At 58.5% G+C, this 17,340-nt stretch overlaps 2 protein-coding genes across 4 annotated transcripts in view; one reads left to right on the forward strand and one right to left on the reverse strand.

The window, feature by feature from the left end:
- CARD10 (caspase recruitment domain family member 10) overlaps positions 1–4,866 on the reverse strand; it is a 54,869-nt gene extending 50,003 nt beyond the window's left edge. Inside the window, exon 1 of the mRNA XM_043542965.1 lies at positions 4,673–4,866. The gene's annotated coding sequence lies outside the window, so the exon portion shown is untranslated. The remainder of the gene's footprint in view (positions 1–4,672) is intronic.
- A 49-nt stretch (positions 4,867–4,915) lies between these two features.
- CDC42EP1 (CDC42 effector protein 1) lies at positions 4,916–17,012 on the forward strand. Of its 3 annotated transcripts, none has more exons than XM_027825102.3 (4): positions 4,916–5,417; positions 5,816–6,096; positions 11,030–12,120; positions 13,845–17,012. In XM_027825102.3, exons 3-4 carry the CDS (start codon positions 11,688–11,690, stop codon positions 14,669–14,671), a joined length of 1,260 nt encoding a protein of 419 aa, XP_027680903.2. In that variant the 5' UTR covers positions 4,916–5,417; positions 5,816–6,096; positions 11,030–11,687; the 3' UTR covers positions 14,672–17,012. The 3 variants fall into 3 exon arrangements, with proteins under 3 accessions (XP_027680903.2, XP_007062728.2, XP_043398930.1); XM_007062666.4 differs by having other exon boundaries at positions 11,194–12,120; XM_043542995.1 differs by lacking the exon at positions 5,816–6,096.
- Positions 17,013–17,340: the final 328 nt, after the last annotated feature.

A 17,340-nucleotide genomic window follows, 5' to 3' on the forward strand; every position in this document is an offset into this window, starting at 1 on the left:
TCCAGTCTTCCGGCTCGATCTCTCCTTTTCCCCCTTCCTCCCCATGCCCAGGCAGTCTCCATGTCCCCTCTTCCCTGTTCTCATCCGCCCCTTAATCTCCCCCTCCCTGCCCCCCCAATCTCCCTCATTCTCCCCCCATCTCTCCTATTCTTGCAGTCTCCCCCTGCCCACCCCCTAGCAGTCCCCCACCCCCTTCCTCCTGCCAGCACAGACAGGCTTTAAACTCCTGCAGATGTGCAAACCCCCCCCCCCACATCTTCTGCTCAGGGAATACATTCGGGGGCGGGGAAGTGGACCCAGAAATGCCCCCCACCCCCCACTCTGTTGCTACACAGGCTCCTGCAGGAAAGAAAGCTGATATCTGAGCCCCCCTCTGCCCCTCCTGGCCCCTCAAGGGCCTGTGAACAGGAACCTGAGAATTAAGAGGGATTTTGGGGGGTGGGGGGTGGGGTGAGAAGAAGATGAAGAAAAAAATCCTTTCCTGGCGCCTGGAATTCCAGAGGCGTTTCCGGGCCCCCCGGCAGCTGTTCCTGATCTCCACTTACTGTCTCTAGTTTATACTACAGCCCCCCACCCCATGGACACAACCCCACCCTCCCCTCTAGAGGGGGCAAGCAGAGAGTGCCCCTGTCCAGGGCTTTCCATTGCCCCTTCCTCTGCACCTCACTCCCTCCAGCCCTCCGAGCCCACCTCTGCCCTCGCCACACCCATGCCCAGCCCCCACAGCAGGCACACCAGCATTGCAGCGCATTCCCCTCCACCATGCAACCAGGGCTGGTAGGAAGCAATGATGGGTGGGAGAGGAAGAGACCAAGATATAAAGGTTGGGCAGGGGGCGGGTGGGGGGGGGGGGGTGAGAGAGGGAGCCTGGGAACTCAGCCCTCCTCTGGCATCTGGCAGACAGTGATGCCTGAGCTCTCAACATCTCTCCCTAACTCCCAGGGGAAAGGCACCTCCTCCCCCATTAACCCCCTGGCCACAAGAGGAACGTGGCCAAAAACTCTGATCATTGGGAAGAGGAAGATGGGGGAATAAAGCCCTGGAATTACTCTAGCTTCTGCTATTCAATGGCCCCAAGATCTAGAAGCTGGGGCGGGGGGTGAAGGAAAGGTTAGAAGTCACCTCCCCCCCCGCCAAAAAAAAGCCCTACTGTCACTCCGTGAGACACACAGAGAGGGGGCAAGTGCCCAGTGCCAGAGGCTTAGGAGAAGGCCTGACAGACTGACCCTGGCGGGGACGGGGGAGAAGAAAGCTGGATAACCCTAGGCAGGGCGTGGGGAGGAAGGCCCCCTCCCCTCCACTTGTGGCAGGGGGCTGTCTCTGCCCAGATGCCTGCAGTTATTCCCAGACCGTGTGGTATGCGACCTCACAGCCGCTGCGAGGAGAATGGAAACATCTGGAAGTCGCCCGCAAATGAACGGCACTCCCAGTTAATGAGGAAACATGAGCCAAGGAGCCTGGGCAGCAACAGGATATCTGCTTCTCGTGTGCCGAACCAGATGCCTGCCCCTGCCCCCACCATCTCTCTTCCGGCCTCCCAAATAACTGTTCAGGGACCAGGCTCTCAGAGACCCCACTCCGCCTATGTGTGGATGGAGCCCTGGAGCCCCCAGCACGGCCCACCCTCAAAGCAGCCAAGGAGAGCAGCAAGCCCAAAAAGAGAGCATCGCTCGCAGGAGAGGGAGATCCCCTCCAGCCCTGGCCATGCAGAGAGCACTATCACAACACGCTCTGTCACCTACGCGTGGGCTCCTGGCACACACCCACGGCCCTCCTTGGCTCATAGACATGGGTCAGGGAAGGGCCACTGGCCAGACATGGAGGGAGGAAAGGAGGCCAGGTGGAGAGACAAGGGGCATCCCAGAGAGGCCAAAGGCCACTAATGAATGATTTTTCCTCTACCATCAGAGAGCACCTTCCAGCATCCGGGAGCCTGAAGCATTTTACAGACTGCACTATGGATGGAGAGCAGGCAGATACCCAGCCATTGAAAGGCAATTACCCTTAAGCTGGGCTTCAGCAGCCATCCTGCACCCAGCAGCTCTCTGTGACATGGAAGAGAAGAATAACTGGAATCTCCTTCCTGATCAGGCCCAGCACCCTGGCCTCCTTCAAATCCCATCTTTCAACAAGCACCTCCACCAAACCCTAGGCATGCGGCCACGGCAGACACGAGGAGAGAGAGGAGACGTAGGGCAACGAAAACTCAAAGCCAGATGGGGATCTAGCAAGACACACTCTGAGTTCTGCTGTCCAGTCACTTGGTTTTTCATAGCATCCTCACCCCTCACCTGTGCATTAGATTGTAAACTCCTTGGGGCAGGGACCGTGTCTCCTTGTTTTCTCCATGCTTTCGATGCCACAGAAATCAGAGCTAATAATGACATCTCCAGCTGAAACTGTGGGGACACTTGAAAGGCAGGGTAGAAATGCCTATTGATTATTAATTATTATTAATATTATTATTTATTTGTATTATAGGAGTGCCTGGAGGTGCCAGCTGCGATCAGGGCTCCTTTGCGCTAGGTGCTGCACGTATCATAGTGAGAGACTGTCCCTACTCCAAAGAGCTTACAGTCTAAATAGGCAAGACAGACAAAGGGTAAAGGAAAGGAAGGATTGTGTCCCCATTTTCCAGGTGGCTAGAGGTGGAGAGAGGACTGTATGGAGGTGGAATGTAATTACCTACTTTGGAATGGGGCTACCTGGGCTAACACCCCTGTGCTTGTGCCAGGGATCAAATGTCCTGGATCCCTTTTAAGGCACTTTCCACAGCACAGCACCCCTTCCACTGTGCTGGGCCTGGGTTCAGTTCTGATTCAGAGTGACCGCACTGAATGGCCAGGGCCTCTGGTTGCGGTAGCCTGCATGTTCCTTGGAGGTCTCCTAGCCCAGTTGCACCCCAACCTAATCCTGCTTAGTTGATGGGTGGTTTGGCTGCAAAACCACCAGCTGGATTTCCACCCACTTTCCTGGAAACATAGTGGATCCTGCTGCCCTGGAGCTCAGAGATGCTTAGAGTGTGGTGGGGGAGGGGACGGAGAGCAGGAGGAAGAGAAAGTGGACTCCCTGCAGCCCCTCCCTGTGGAGTGTTACCCTCACCCCCATCTGGAAGAGATTTGTTCTGCATTCCCAAGCAGGGATGATTGCCACTCATCTGGAATCAGTGCTCCCCAGCACAGCCAGCACTGGGGTGAGTTGGGGGGCCCTGAGACCACAGTGTAGGCGTGGAAGTACCCATCCAGCCAAAGCCAACTTTGGCTGAGTGGCTCCAGCTTGGGAGAGATGCAGACTGAAGGGGATGCACCATGATAGGGAATAGGATTCCCAGATCCCTCTGGGGATGAATGATATCTGATGAAAGGGCCTATCCAGCCCCTCTCCCCACTTCAGATGGCTTCCTCTAGTGGGGCAGTTCCTCTGCCAGGGAGAAAGAGGTGTTTCAGACATCACCTCCCAGCCCTCAAATCTATAGGGCTGGCAGGTTTGCTGCCCCCCTAATAACTATTCCAGGAACGCAGGCTTTGCATGTTAATAATATGTTGCACTAATGAATCTGATCTCCCCTCACCCCCATGAGACAGAAAAAAATATCCTTGTTTTACAGATGAGGAAACTGAGGCTGATTTGCCCAGGTCTGTGGCAGAACCAGGAATGGAATCTAACTCTCCACACTGTGTTTTAGCCCCAAGGCTATCCTGCCCCACTAACCCAGGTCTCACTGCCCCATGAGAGTGTACTCACACACAGTGCTATTGGTAGGACTCTCCATCCCATCCCAGGCCCATGATATTACATGGAGCCACAAGTAGCCTATCCAAACTTCAGCAGAAACCAGCCATAACAGTGAAACTCCCCAGAATCCTATCAATTTTGTGCTTCTGCTTGGAAAAATTCAGAGCAGCTGTAGAGGCACTCAGGGTAGTCTGCAGACTCTGGAAGGTGATACAGCTCCTAACTTCCCCAAGCAGCTCATGCATTGGCGCTAGTCATGTGGAAAGGGGAACCAAAGAGCAGAGGCCCAGGAAGGGGTGAAGAAGTGGTAGCAGCAGAGGCTCTGGAGAGTGTAAAAGAGATAGACATCTTCCCCTACCAGGAACTAGAAGAGGGTAGAGCTTCAAACTGATCAGCCACTTTGTAGACAGAGTCCCATATCAAAGATGGAGTTTCCCAAGCAGAGTCCAGGGTCAGCACCCTGGCATAATCTCAGCAGCACCCAGGTGGAGATGCCAAGGGTCTGAGCTTCATTCCCATCTTCCATTTCTCCCTCTGGCTAGCAGCTGTGTAGCGATTTTTTCATGCCTGGCCTACTCAGTGCCAGAGAGCCCCATTTTCCCTCCTCTAACTACAGGCCCCATATTGTGCCAGCAATGGGACCCACCATTCCATTCTGGCTCAGAGCTCCCACACAGAGCCACAGTATCTCATCCCACCTCTACCTTGTACTTCCTATCAACCAGACACTCCGCCCTACCTCTCCCAGGAGACACCCCTCATGGTGACATTAATGCAACATTCCCTCCAACAGGATTTTCCACCACACTCCTGTAAAAGGATAAACCCCTAGCGATGGAGATGATCCATACAGGTGCAGAAACCCTACGCAGTACCCCCAATAAGACCCTCAATCCCCACCCTACACAATGCCACCAATGAGACCCTCCAGTCTTACCCTGCACAGGGCCACTAATGAGACCCTCGGTGATGTCCCAGGTCTTGAACTCAGGCCTGGGCCACCCCAGACAGCTGCCACGTCCTGGCCTCCCAGGGTCTGTCAAAACCTGGTGGACTGAGAAGCTAGAGGACTATAGTCTCAGTCAAGGCACCACCCACAGGAACCCTGAATGGAGGATCCCCCAGCTCCACTGATTGGTCCAACCACACTTTTTAAGCCACAAGGAGGCACAGGAAGTTTGTCTGAGTGACAAGATGATTTCCTGTTGTGGCTGTGTTCGTCCCTATTTGTGCCTGCCTCCTGCATCCAACCCTGTTCCTGGTTCCTGTTCGGCTCCTGTTCCCACAGGGGTGCTCCTGCTCTGTGCCTGATCCTTGTCTGTCCTCCCGTTCCTGTCCTTATGCCTCGCCTCCAGCCATCAGTGACCAGTCCGAGCTCTGACTTCGGACCCAACTCTGACTTGGCCCCAGCTCTGGTAACTGGCAGTTGACTCTCGTGCAGACTCTTGGCTTTGTTCCCCAACCTGGACTCCTGCTCTGACCTCTAGGCAAGATTGCCTATGTCCCGCTCCATAACACCATCTTTCCTGACCCTGCACACTGCTTCCAATGAAACCCTCCGTCCCCACCCTGCTCAGTGCCCCTAACAAGACCTTCCTTCCAACCCTACCCAGAGACCCTGCTCAATTCTACTAATGGGACCCTCCCTCCAAGCCAACCAGAGCTCACCCCACTCCTTGCTGGTAAGAAGGGGATGTGTGTGGCAGGGGTGATCCTGGAGTAAAAGAGTGGTGGGGGAGGTGAATCTCAAGGACTGGGACACCCTCAGACATGTTCTTAGTGAGGTGTGCATCTTGCCGCAATTCTTAGCCTTGCTGGCCACACCCAGTCACCTGTGGGCAGTGCTGTCCCACGGCACATACAGACTGGGGCAAGGAACCTCCCACCCAACCATGGCTTCCTGATAGACAGACTCAACTGGACACTGGCGTTCTCTGAGGCTGCCTTCTTGATGAGGGTGAGGTGCTGCCGACCCAGGCAGAAGGGGTAGTGGGGGGGGCAGAACAGGAGCTCCTGCAATCTTTTCTCCTGGACAATTGGACTAACTCCCTCTTTTTCTCTGGCCTCCTTTCCCAAACAGCTGGGGATTGGTCAGTAAATGCGGAGACCCCACCCACCGCTTCCACATCCCCTCCCCATTCCCTTCTCCCTCCCTCCACTGGCACCAGGGCTCCTGCACAGCAGCCAAGGAACAGCGCAGAGAAGGGGGAGACTGCTGAGGAGCCAGCCCTCAAGTAGTGGGAAAAGGGGGTCACCTCCCCTGGGAGCGGCGACGCGGGCAGGACTTCACCGAGAGCCACGGGGAACGTTTGAAACCTCTGGGAACTTTTTCTTTTTTAAAAACTTTTTTTTTCCAAAAAGGTAAAAGCTAAAGTTAAGACTTGACGGGCATGGGGGAACGTTCAGTGGAGCAGAGGGCAAGCGAAGGAAAGCGTATGTGGGGGTGCTAGAGAACAGGGGGCTTGAAGGAGGGGGTAGGGAATGGGGCAAAGGGAAATATGGCAGGAGAAGGGAAGAGGGGAATGTGGAAGGAGGAGGGAGGAGAGGCAGGGGGATATGGCAAAAGAGATTGGATGGGGGGGTAGAGGGAGGGGTGCAGAAGAAGAGGGGGAAGAAGGGGCACTGAGGCAGCAGGAGAGCTGGGAGGGTTGTAGGGTTCTCTCTGCCTTCCTATGACCACCCATTCCTGCAGGGTCTGAGAGAGACTTTTTTTTCTCCTAACAGGAAAGGGAGAATTTTGGGGCGGGGCGGGGGGGGCCAAAAAGTGCTGCGTTTGGAATTCCAGCCTCAGCCTCAAAGTGGGTCTGTTTGGAAAAACCCCTAGGTGCTCTATATGTATAGCAGCAGGCGGCCCGGGAGCTGAGTCGCTTTATTCCAGCACACACAGCCTGCATTTCTCCTGCACTCAGAGGAGCTGGAGATGGTCCTGTCTAGCATGTCCCCTATAGCATCCCCTATAGCCTGGTCCAGTCTGGCTCTACGTGACCCAAGCAATGGGGCTGCTAACATTTCCTCTGGGAGACTCTTCCACAGCTTGGTAGACCCTCACGGCTAGGAATGTTCTCCCAGTCTCCAGCCCAAATTTCCCTTCGCTCCTCCCCATCCCATTGTTCCTCAGACCACCCTAGACATCTCCTCTCCCTCTTGGGTCTTTAAGCCCTTGGGGCGGGCATGTGGTGGGGGAGTCTGCGTTTGGCAGTCCTGCCCATCTGGATCACTTTTCCCCTCTCTGCTTTCTGCCCATCCCAGCGAGAATAACAGTTCCTTCCTGGGGAGATAAACCAGTGGAAACCAGCTGAAGTTAGAGAGTGGGGAGGCTTGAGAGGGGGAAAGATATTGGCAGTCTGATGGTGGCTTGCCTTTTGGGGCCTCTTGGGGGAAGGGGAGATGGGGGGAGGATTAAGGAGAAGCGGGGCTGTTGGCGAGGGAAAGGGCCCAGCCGTTGCAGTGACGGGCTGTAACACAGAGACAGTAGGAGGAATAGAACGCATGCCCTGGCTGACCCTTTGCTCAGAGAATCACGAGTTTCAGTTGGATGAAAGAATAAATGGAGTGGAGCTGAAAACGAGAGAGACCGGGTGGGCGGGCAGGGTTCTGAGAGCTTCTGTTGACTTTGGGCGGCCACACACCAGCGGGGGCTGACAGGCAAGAAGGAAAGGGGTGACGGGGACAGGCAGGAGACAGAAGGCCTGCCCTGCAGCCTGGGTTTGGCATTGCAGGGGAGGGCAGTGCCAGCTAGAGGCAGTGGGAGCTGCTGAAATCCAGACTGTGGTTGTGGGCTAGTCATTTCTGTGGTAGTGAGGGAAAGAACGAAGGGGAGAAAAGGACCCGCCTCCCCCTCCAAGGATCCCGCCAAGCAGGGAATGGGCCCACAGCAAAAGGCCCATCTGGGCTGGGGGTTGAACACCACCTCTCTCCTGCCCCCTTTCCCTCTTCTTTCTGATCTGAGTCCCGCTGTAGCCTTGAGCATCTGGGCACGTGTGCCTCAAGGAGAGGGAGACTCCTGGGTGGGGAATGCAGGGGCACAGCTCATCCCTTCTCCCTGTTCTCTGAGCCTGGCCCAAGGCCAGGGGAGCTGGAGTGCTGGGAACCATCTCAGCTGCCCCACCGCCTGCTCTGCACGGGGGGCTCAGGTCTTCCTGGCCCTGGATAGCTCAGCGAGGCTGCAGGGGGCAGACAGGGCCCCAGCAAATTCCCCTGCTCTCCCCACCCCCATCCTTTTCTTGCCTGGCCCAGCAGGTGCAAGCTGTGGATGGGGTGAGGGGGTTTTCATGGGGGGAGGGGTGGAGCCAACCCCCCCCCCCCCAGCTGGAGGCAGTGGGAAATTCACACAGCCCAGCCCCGTAAGAGCCCACCCCAGAGGGGAAGCCTGGATCCCCATTGTAGCCAGGCCTGGCTGATCCTCAAACCCACCCACACACACACACACCACATGCCTGGCAGCTCTCAGCTGAGAAGGGAGAGCTCCCCCAGTTTCTCCATTAGCAAGGAGGCAGGGCCCTGGGAGCCATGGGGATAGAGGACCCTGGGAAACAGGCTCCCTGCCCCCCCACCATCCCCAGGGAAACAGCCAATGGTTGCAGTGGATTTCAAGGGGAGTTTTGTTTTCCATTTGCCTACCTCTACCCCCTGGCAGATAAGAGGGGCCCTGGGTGAGCAAACAAGGCTGGGGTGGGGAAGGACACGTGGCGCCAGCTTTGACGGAGACTCATGGCCAGTGTTCCTGGAGCATAGCCCTCTCTGGCACCTGCTCCCCGTCAAGGTGACTTGCGGGTGGCAGCACAGAGGCACGTGGCGGGGAGGGGAGCACAAAGCGGGAGGCTGAAATGGGCTGGGAGCGCGGCTGGGGAAAGGACAAAGGGTGGCTCTGTTGGGGACAGGGGCCAAAGAGCACTGGAAATGCCACTGGTGGGGGGTATCAGCTGGGTTTATCATTGATCTCCTGGAGCTGGCATTCCTCCTCCTCCTCCACCCTACTTCCTCCGCACCATCACCACCCTCCTCCCCCGTCCCATACACACACAGCCACAGAGGGTATCTGTGCTTTCCAGCTGCAAGGCAGAACGTCAGGGGCTGGGCTGTAGGTAATCTCACCCCCAACCCTCCAAGAGTCCTCCAGACCCCAGCCCAGCCAGCAGCCTGTCTGGCTCGCTCTCAAGGCAGCGTGCTCCCTGCCGCTAATCCTGCTGAAAGGACCCAGCCCTGCCCCTCAGTGTAGGAACCAAGGTGTCTTCAGCCTCTGGCCCCGGGGCTGAGCTTACCTGGGCAGGGGGAACATGCCAAAGTGCCAGTGGCCTTTGACCCATTGAGTATGCGCTTGCTGTGTTGGCAGAGGACTGCTCAGTGGAGGCCTGGAGTGGAGCCCACTGCCCACGTAAGGAGTGGAGCAGCCTCCAGGAGATTTTGAGATGGCAATAGCCCGCAATGCAAAGCGGATCTGAACAGCTACCCTGACCCATTCAGGGCTGGAAAGCAAGACTGGGAGTCTGCTAGGAGAGAAACATGGCTTAACCTGGGACCGGGAGCCCAGAGACAACCTGACCTACTGACACAGTCTACCTACTTATTTCCAGCGTGCCTATCGCTGTAATATTTAGGGACAGATCTGTGCACAGACTGAGAGCTGGCTTCCAATCCCAGCTTGGCCACTGGCTGGCTTGCTGACCTTGGACAAGTCACATTGCCTCTCTGTGACTCGGTTTCCCTGCCTCCAGAATGGGGGCCCCAGGGGCTGATGTTTAATACGGTAGCATTGGTGAAGAGCTTTGTGATCCTTGGAGAGAAGTTGCTGTAGAAATGCAAACAAATTCCCTAGTAATCATAATAATTAATGTATTTCTTTCCCCTGCTAGCTACCCTCCTGGTTGGGCTCGGGCACAGGTCTGGGTGGTTACAAGTTCAGCAGTGCGGTTGGACATAGGTCAGGCGCAGGTGCAAGGATGGGCAGGCATAGGGTCGGGGGTGGCTACAGGGGCAAATGCAGGGTCAGGGTGGGATCGGGCGCAGGTTCGAAGGCGTGTGCAGATGTGGGGTCGGGGGTGGGACCGGGCGCAGGTTCGGGGTCGGGGGTGGGACTGGGCGCAGGTTCGAAGGTGGGGGCAGGTGCGGGGTCGGGGTGGGATCGGTCGCAGGTTCGAAGGCAGGCGCAGATGCGGGGTTGGGGGTTGGATCGGTCGCAGGTTCGAAGGCAGGTGCAGATGCTGGGTCGGGGTTGGATTGGTCACACGTTTGAAGGCGGGTGCAGATGCGGGGTCGGGGTTGGATCGGTCGCAGGTTCGAAGGCAGATGCAGATGTGGGGTCGGGGTGGGATCGGTCACAGGTTTGAAGGCAGGTGCAGATGTGAGATCGGGGTGGGATCGGTCACAGGTTCGAAGGCAGGTGCAGATGTGGGGTCGGGGTGAGGTCGGGCACAGGTCCAGGGTCGGGGGTGGGACCGGGCGCAGGTTCGAAGGCGGGGGCAGGTGCGGGGTCGGATCGGTCACACGTTTGAAGGCGGGTGCAGATGCAGGGTCGGGGTTGGATCGGTCGCAGGTTCGAAGGCAGGTGCAGATGCGGGGTCGGGGTTGGATCGGTCGCAGGTTCGAAGGCAGGTGCAGATGCGGGGTCGGGGTTGGATCGGTCGCAGGTTCGAAGGCAGGTGCAGATGCGGGGTCGGGGTTGGATCGGTCGCAGGTTCGAAGCCAGGTGCAGATGCGGGGTCGGAGTGGGATCGGTCACAGGTTGGAAGGCAGGTGCAGATGTGGGATCGGGGGTGGGACCGGGCGCAGGTTCGGGGTCAGGGGTGGGACTGGGCGCAGGTTCGAAGGCGGGGGCAGGTGCGGGGTCGGGGTGGGATAGGGCTCAGGTTCGAAGGCGGGGCAGATGCAGGGTCGGGGTGGGATCGGGCACAGGTTCGAAGGCGGGGGCAGGTGCGGGGTCGGGGTGGGATCGGGCGCAGCTTCGAAGGCGGGGGCAGGTGCGGGGTCGGGGTGGGATCGGTCGCAGGTTCGAAGGCGGGGGCAGATGCGGGGTCGGGGGTCGGGTCGGTCGCAGGTTCGAAGGCGGGGGCAGATGCGGGGTCGGGGGCAGGTTGGGGGTTGAACACAGGTTCGGAGGTAAGTGCAGTCACAGTGGTGGGGTCGGGCACAAGTCCAGAGTGTCCATTCGTATTTCACCTGGCCTGGCCCTCCCCTGGCGTTGGCATTACCCATTCCTGGCAGGAAGCCTGCAGAGCACCCTGGTAACTCACTACTGCAGCCAGAACAGTCAGAAGATCTCAGCCTGAGCCTTCACCTTTGCTGTTGTCATTTTTAGGCCATCTTACATCAGGATCAAGGAGTTTGCCCTGAGATCCCCCCTTCGGCTGTGACCTGTTGCCCTGTCTGCGAGCTGCTCCCACGCGAGCAGGCGGAGGGGGCGGAAGCAGGGAGACGGAGGACAGCAGATTAACATTAATCCCCAGCTTTGCTTACTTCCAGCCGCACGAGAGCTCCAGCGGCAGCAGCCAGGGTGACGACTGACTCCTTGGAGATACCTTTGCCCCAGCCCTGCCATCCGACCTGCCCAGGGCCAAGCGGGACTCCCTGCACCCACCCTGGGGCTCTTCCTGGAGATATGAGGATCCAGAGGCCTGCACGCAATAGCAAAAGCTGCCAGTGGTGAGCCGGTTCGGAAAAGCCTCCCCTGGGCAGTTTAATGAGTGCTGTGGAGAGCAATTATCTGGAAGGAACGCTGAACCAGAGAAAAGACAGGCCCACACTCCCCCTCAGCAGCTCGAAGGCATCTCCAAAGATCGGGAGCAGCTGCCCGGCCCAGGACACGACACGGCCAAAAGGAGGGGGTAGCATGAGTGATGGGGAGTCCGAGGGCGTGACAAGCCACTGTGACCCCTCTGGAATTTGCACCCCTCCCCACTGAAGGCCGGTTTCCTGTGTTTTAGGGGAGAGGGTGTGGAGTAACAACGGGGTGTGACATGAGTCTTGGGAAGCTACCAGTGCTCGGCTGGGTATCGGGCTCCCACGGCAAACGCCGGTTGAAATCGGAGCTGACGCCGGACATGATCAGCCCACCTCTGGGGGACTTCCGGCACACCATGCACGTGGGGCGCGGTGGGGACGTCTTCGGGGACACCTCCTTCCTCAGCAACCACGGCGGCACCGAGACGGCCAAAGCCAACAACTTCTTCGCCCGGACCCTGCGGCACGTGCGGAGGACGCCGCTGAGGAACCGGGGCAGCGGGGGCAAGGCCGAAGCCTCACCCGCCCCCCCAGACATCTCACCCATCATCAAGAACGCCGTGTCGCTGCCGCAGCTCAACGAGGGGACCTATGGGGGCAGCAGCCCGGCTGGAAAGTTCGCCTTCAAGAGCACTCCAAACAACGTGTCTGATACACACTACGCTTACGGTGAGTGGTCCTGTGGGGGTGCATGGGCTTCGGAAGCTTCAGTGCTATTCCTAGCTGTGTCACTGAATCCAGGGCAAGTCCCTGCCCTGCCCCCCCGTGCCTCAGTTTCCCCATCTGTACAATCTCCATCTCTGGATGGACCGGACTATTTAAGAGCTATGATCAATGGAGTTCCTGATCCCAATGAATCCCAGAATGATGCTTTCTGAGATGTTCCTCCCCCGCACCCACTTCCCCTTCGACTTCACCTGTTAAAGGCCCTGGAGAGCTCAGGCTATTATGGGTGGGATATAGTTTCTCATCTCTGATCCACCAGCTCCAGTCCAGTGCTGGGATGGTAGTAACCAAGATCGTTCCCATCCGATGGCCAATTGGTGGCCTGTGGGAAATGAGTCGGTGGGTGGGGGCAGGTCTCAAGCCACCTCCTATAAGAGAAACGTGTTCACAGACAACAAGGGAGACTCACTGTCCCCCTGGCAGCCTCAGGGTGAGAATGGGCCACCGAGCCTGCGTGCCCCTCTGGGACTGGTCCGTCCGGTGTGGAGGGGGAGCCCCAAGGGAGAGGCTGAGCTGCTGGCGTTCACACAGAAGGGCCGTCTCCAGCAGCACAGCGAAGAAAGGGAGGAGGGGGTGCTTTAGGTGAACTTCACTGCTCCCGAGAGTAGGCAGCAGGCGATGCCCCCCCATTCAGCTCTGCCCACACAGCCCGGTGGGAGGCAGTGGCCTCATGGTTAGAGCCCTGGACTGGGAGTCGGGAGACCTGGGCTCTATTTCCCAACTCTGTCGCTGGCCTGCTGGGTGACCTTGGGCAAGTCACTTCCCTGTCCCATGCCTCCGTTTCCCCACCTGTAAAATGGGGATGATGTAAAACGCTTTAACATCTGCTGAGGAAATGCACGGCGTAAGAGCTCAGCTTTGTTACTATTTCCAGGCCTGCAGCTCCCCCTGCTTATCCAGTGCCCCCTCTCCATGCCCCTGTGGCTCTGCTGATGCCCCTCCCGGTTGTCCTGTTCCAGCCCTGGCTCCCTGCCCAGGCCCCTCAGTCCTGGCTACATCTGAGGGAGGCTCTGGCGAGTGCCGGGGGCTGGGTTCTTTAGCACAAAGGCCACGTTCTCCAAGCTCAGCATTTCCCGGGGCAGTAATGCTCAGGTCAGTGTGACCGGTACGGGCGTGGCTGGGCCTGGGCCAGGGAGGAACAGAGGCTGAGCCGAGGGGGCAGTGAAGGTGGCATGGTGCAATGCTGCCACCTGCTGGTCACAGGTTATACAGCTGATCACCCGTCACCCTCTCAACTCTTGGCAGAGACCAGTTCCAGCACTGTGCTGTTATCTTCCGATTTGACTGGGCCATGAGTGTCCAGCACTGAGCAGTCCTTTAACCGTGGGACCGATTCCCATCTTCCCCAGTACAGGCTAATCACGTTACAATGGAATGTAACTTGTGCTAGTTTTCACTAGTACAGGCCAGACTTTCCCAATACAGAGCAGTCACTCGCTGGTGAAACTGGTTCTAGGCTGTCTAGCAAAATGGTCCATATGAGAGTGATTGATCCCAATGTAGCCCAGCTGACATGACTTGTCTATCCCCGTTCACATATTCACCGGTCCCAGTCTCCCATAGTACTGCCCAGTCCGTCCCCACCCAGTGTGACAGTCGCTGCCTCCCCCTGGCTCTTGCGCGGCGCCAGAGGCTTCCCTCTCACCAAAGGCTCCTTGTCCTTTCAGGGCTGGAGTCCGGGTTCTGCACCATCCCGCGTGCGCCGCGCTCAGAGAAGGCCCGGGAGAGCTCCTTCCCCGCAGAAGCGGAGCTCCAGCGCTCGGACTCCCTACTGTCCTTTCGTCTGGACCTCGGGCCCTCCCTGATGAGCGAGCTCCTCCAGGTCATCAGCTTCACAGAAGCCATGGACAGCAGTGTCAAGTGGGAGGAGAAGGAGGAAGACAGAGCCCTGGCTGGCAGCCAGGCTGCGTCGCCCCTTGCCCTGCATGGCGAATGGGTTGAGACCGGTGTCCCTCGGGGATCAGGGACACCCCATGGCAGGTGTATAGAGGGTGACATGGCAGAAAGCCTCTGGGGCCGCTCCAGGCAGGGGGCCAGCTCCCCATCAGGACACTTGGTGCATGCCAATGGAGATGCTTATGCCCTAGAGCATGCTGAGGAGGGGCCTGCCTATGCTGGGAGCGGGCACCAGAGCCCTGCATGGGGCTCAGCACCCGCTGAGGAGCCGGGGGCGCTCCCAAAAGACAGCCTGTGGCAGGGGCACTGGAATGACTGCAGCATGGAGGCGGGAGAGTTCCACCGGGCTGCCCAGGTCCTCGCTCGCCACTACAGCGCGAGAGGTGCACGTTGCAGCCTGGAGGAGGGGGAGGGTCCCCGGGAGAGCCCAGTTGTCGGCTCGTGGCGGGCGGACGAGTCTGGGTGGGGTCACAGCGAGGAGGAAGAGGAGGCCGCACTCTCAGCTGTGCAGGAACGGGAGGCCATAGCTAGGGAGGGCCGCAGCGACTCCTTTGAGTATGCCGACGAGGAGGAAGAGGATGATGAAGTGAAGGTCTGAACAGCCACCGTCTCCTGTGGCCTTGGGACTCCCCAGCCCTCCCCGAGAGATGTCAGTTGTCTGGGGGCCAGTGCCCCTTGGGAGCTGTGAACCCTCCTGCCGCAGAAGGTTGGTGGGGATGGAGGCAGGGGAAGCAGCTCTTTGATCCGCCCAGCACCCTGGGCAGGCCCCGCCTTCCCCAGAGGACAGGTCATGCTAATGGGGAAATCGCAATGATCACATGTTCCTTCCCCCCACTGCTTGCTGTCATTCGAAATGAGGTGCCCGTCCCCCTGGGAGGCTGGGCTGGTAAGGGAATGCTCCTGTCAGGTCACCAAGCCCCCAGCGAGCAAGGAAGAGGAGCTGATCAGAGAGAGCACTCCAGCCGCACGGCTCGCTCCCCCGCGTCCCCCTGAGCTAGAGGCCTGGGGCAGGCTTGCTTTCTAAGTCAACAACCCCGGGCTGGAGCAAGACAGCATTCTCCCTCTCCCTGGGGCCTGAGCGCTCTTGGCCGTTCTCCCAGCGCAAGGCTGGGCCTGGGTACTAAACCTGGTTCTGCCATGCAGCACTGTCCGCGAGTCTCACGCAGCTCGTACCAGCCCTCGCCAGTTCTGTTGCCTTCAGCCAGTGGCCATGCCAGCTGGGCTAGCTAATTCCTCATTCCCTCCTGCCAAGACCTGCCCTAGCCATCCAGTTCAGGGGCCTCCCCCGCCCCCAGAGGCCATTCCAGGGGCACAGCAATCCGGTTCCTCTCCCCTCTCCTCCCCTCCCCAGGGAGCAGACAGCAGAGTGGGGAGCCCTCCCACCTGAGTGGGGTAGCCCTCCTTCCTACAGCTGATGCAGGGCTGTGCTCTGGGAGAATGGCAGGTGTGGCTCCTATCCTCCAGCACTGCGGTGAGCTGGAGGCTCTGAGGCTGGCTCCAGAGAGCCAGCTGCTCCACTCTACAGCTTTGGGGAGGAGCGCCCACTGCCCCACCCCCCAAGTTCCTGCCACACTGTCCTCAGGGAGGTGTTCAGAGCAGCAATACAGGTGGCTCGGCGGGGGTGGGGGTGCAGCCAGCAATGACTCGGTATCCGAATGCAGCACAGCCGGGGAAATCATGCCATGACCCTTAACCTGGGCACCAAGGAGCCCTGCCAGAGTCAGGTGCCAAAAGTCGTGATTTTTCAAAGATGTAACTGGTGGGTTCTTTCCGTTTGCCCTCTGGTGCTGGACTGCGCAGGGGGCCGGTTTTCAAGGTTTCCCCCACAACCGGGAGAGCTAGACACTTCCTGTTGTTGTGTAATGAAAGCTGGGAGGCTCAGGCAGTAAGTGGCTTTGGCAGGTGGGCCTTCAGGGGAAACACCAAATTGCGCAAGAGTTGCAACAAAGTCATTAGCGCTGGCAATGCTGTGACTCCAGTAATCAGGCAGAATAAGGGAGATGCCGGGGTCCTGCTGCCCTTGTCCCCGGTAGACCCCAGAGGGGACACGCCCAAACTCCAGTACTCCCTTTCACCCCCTCTTAGAACAAGAACATTTTCTCTGTGCTATAGCGTTCAGCCCAGGGAGCTGAAATGGGGGCTGCCCTTGGTCTGGGCAGCTGTTCCAGGAATGGGCTCCCACTGACACTATTTAGAGGGGTCTAAACTCACCCCCCTCCAACGCACTTCCCTCTTCCGGTATCCTTTTGCCGGCGGGGGGTGGGGGCTGCTCACTGTGCTCCTTCTGTCTCTGGGCAACGCGGCCTCTTTGGAAGGAGCCACTCCCCATGCTGTCCTGCATGTGGCCACGCTCACACAGAGGAGGCTTTGTGCCACGGCAGGAATGACTGGGGGGTGAGGTCATTCTGCCGGCCCGCACAGCGTGCCCATTGTTTGCCCAGGGCCCGCGAGCCTGTGGCCCACACGCCCGCTGCCCAGTCGCCCTGGGGTCTGCATCTGTCAGGGAACACATGAGAGCATAACAACCAGGCTCGGACGCCCCGGGGGGAGGGGGAGAAAGAATCCTAGCAGCCCGTGCTGCTTCCCACAAGGGCCCTGGAGCTGCCAGCTGACTGATCTCATCCAGCACCCTCAGCCATATTGCAGGCAGCTGCTCCGCTGTGGGGGGAGGCTGCCCCTAGGAGAGGGCTGAAGCTGAAGTGAATGGGAACTACAGGTGCCCAGCAGGGCTCTTGAGTGTAGAGTCCAGAGCCTGCAACCATTGTTACCCCTCACTGCCCCCACCCAGGGTCTTCCTCAGGCTCGGCCCCTTGCCCTGCTCATTCCAGCTTGTCACAGAAGCTTCATACCAAAGATACACCCACAAGGAACGTCCCAGCTGTCTCCCTCTGCAGCCTGTGCACTTACGATTGATCTTATTAAAACTGTTTTTGATACTAGCCTCTCCTCTGGTGGTTCTTCCCTGTTCCCCAGCCAGCCCCAGGATTTCAGCCTGCAGAACAGCAGCAAATCGGTCTACTCTCTCTGCACTTTCAGACTCCAGGGAGGAGTCTACTCCCAGCACCAAGCGCCTGAACCCTCTCCCTGCATTGGTATGCTCTGCACTTCTAGTTCTGGGACTCCTGGGAAAATAGGATTTGCTACCCCATCTCAGATCACTGGACCAGCCATTTTGGTCCCTACACCCCTGCCATCACCCATACGTGTTGCATCAGAGGAAAGCAAAACCCCAATAACGCTGGCCAGGGTGAGGAGGTTCCATCTTGA

The sequence above is a fragment of the Chelonia mydas genome, chromosome 1, assembly GCF_015237465.2.
Source record: "Chelonia mydas isolate rCheMyd1 chromosome 1, rCheMyd1.pri.v2, whole genome shotgun sequence".
Taxonomy (NCBI): domain Eukaryota; kingdom Metazoa; phylum Chordata; order Testudines; family Cheloniidae; genus Chelonia; species Chelonia mydas.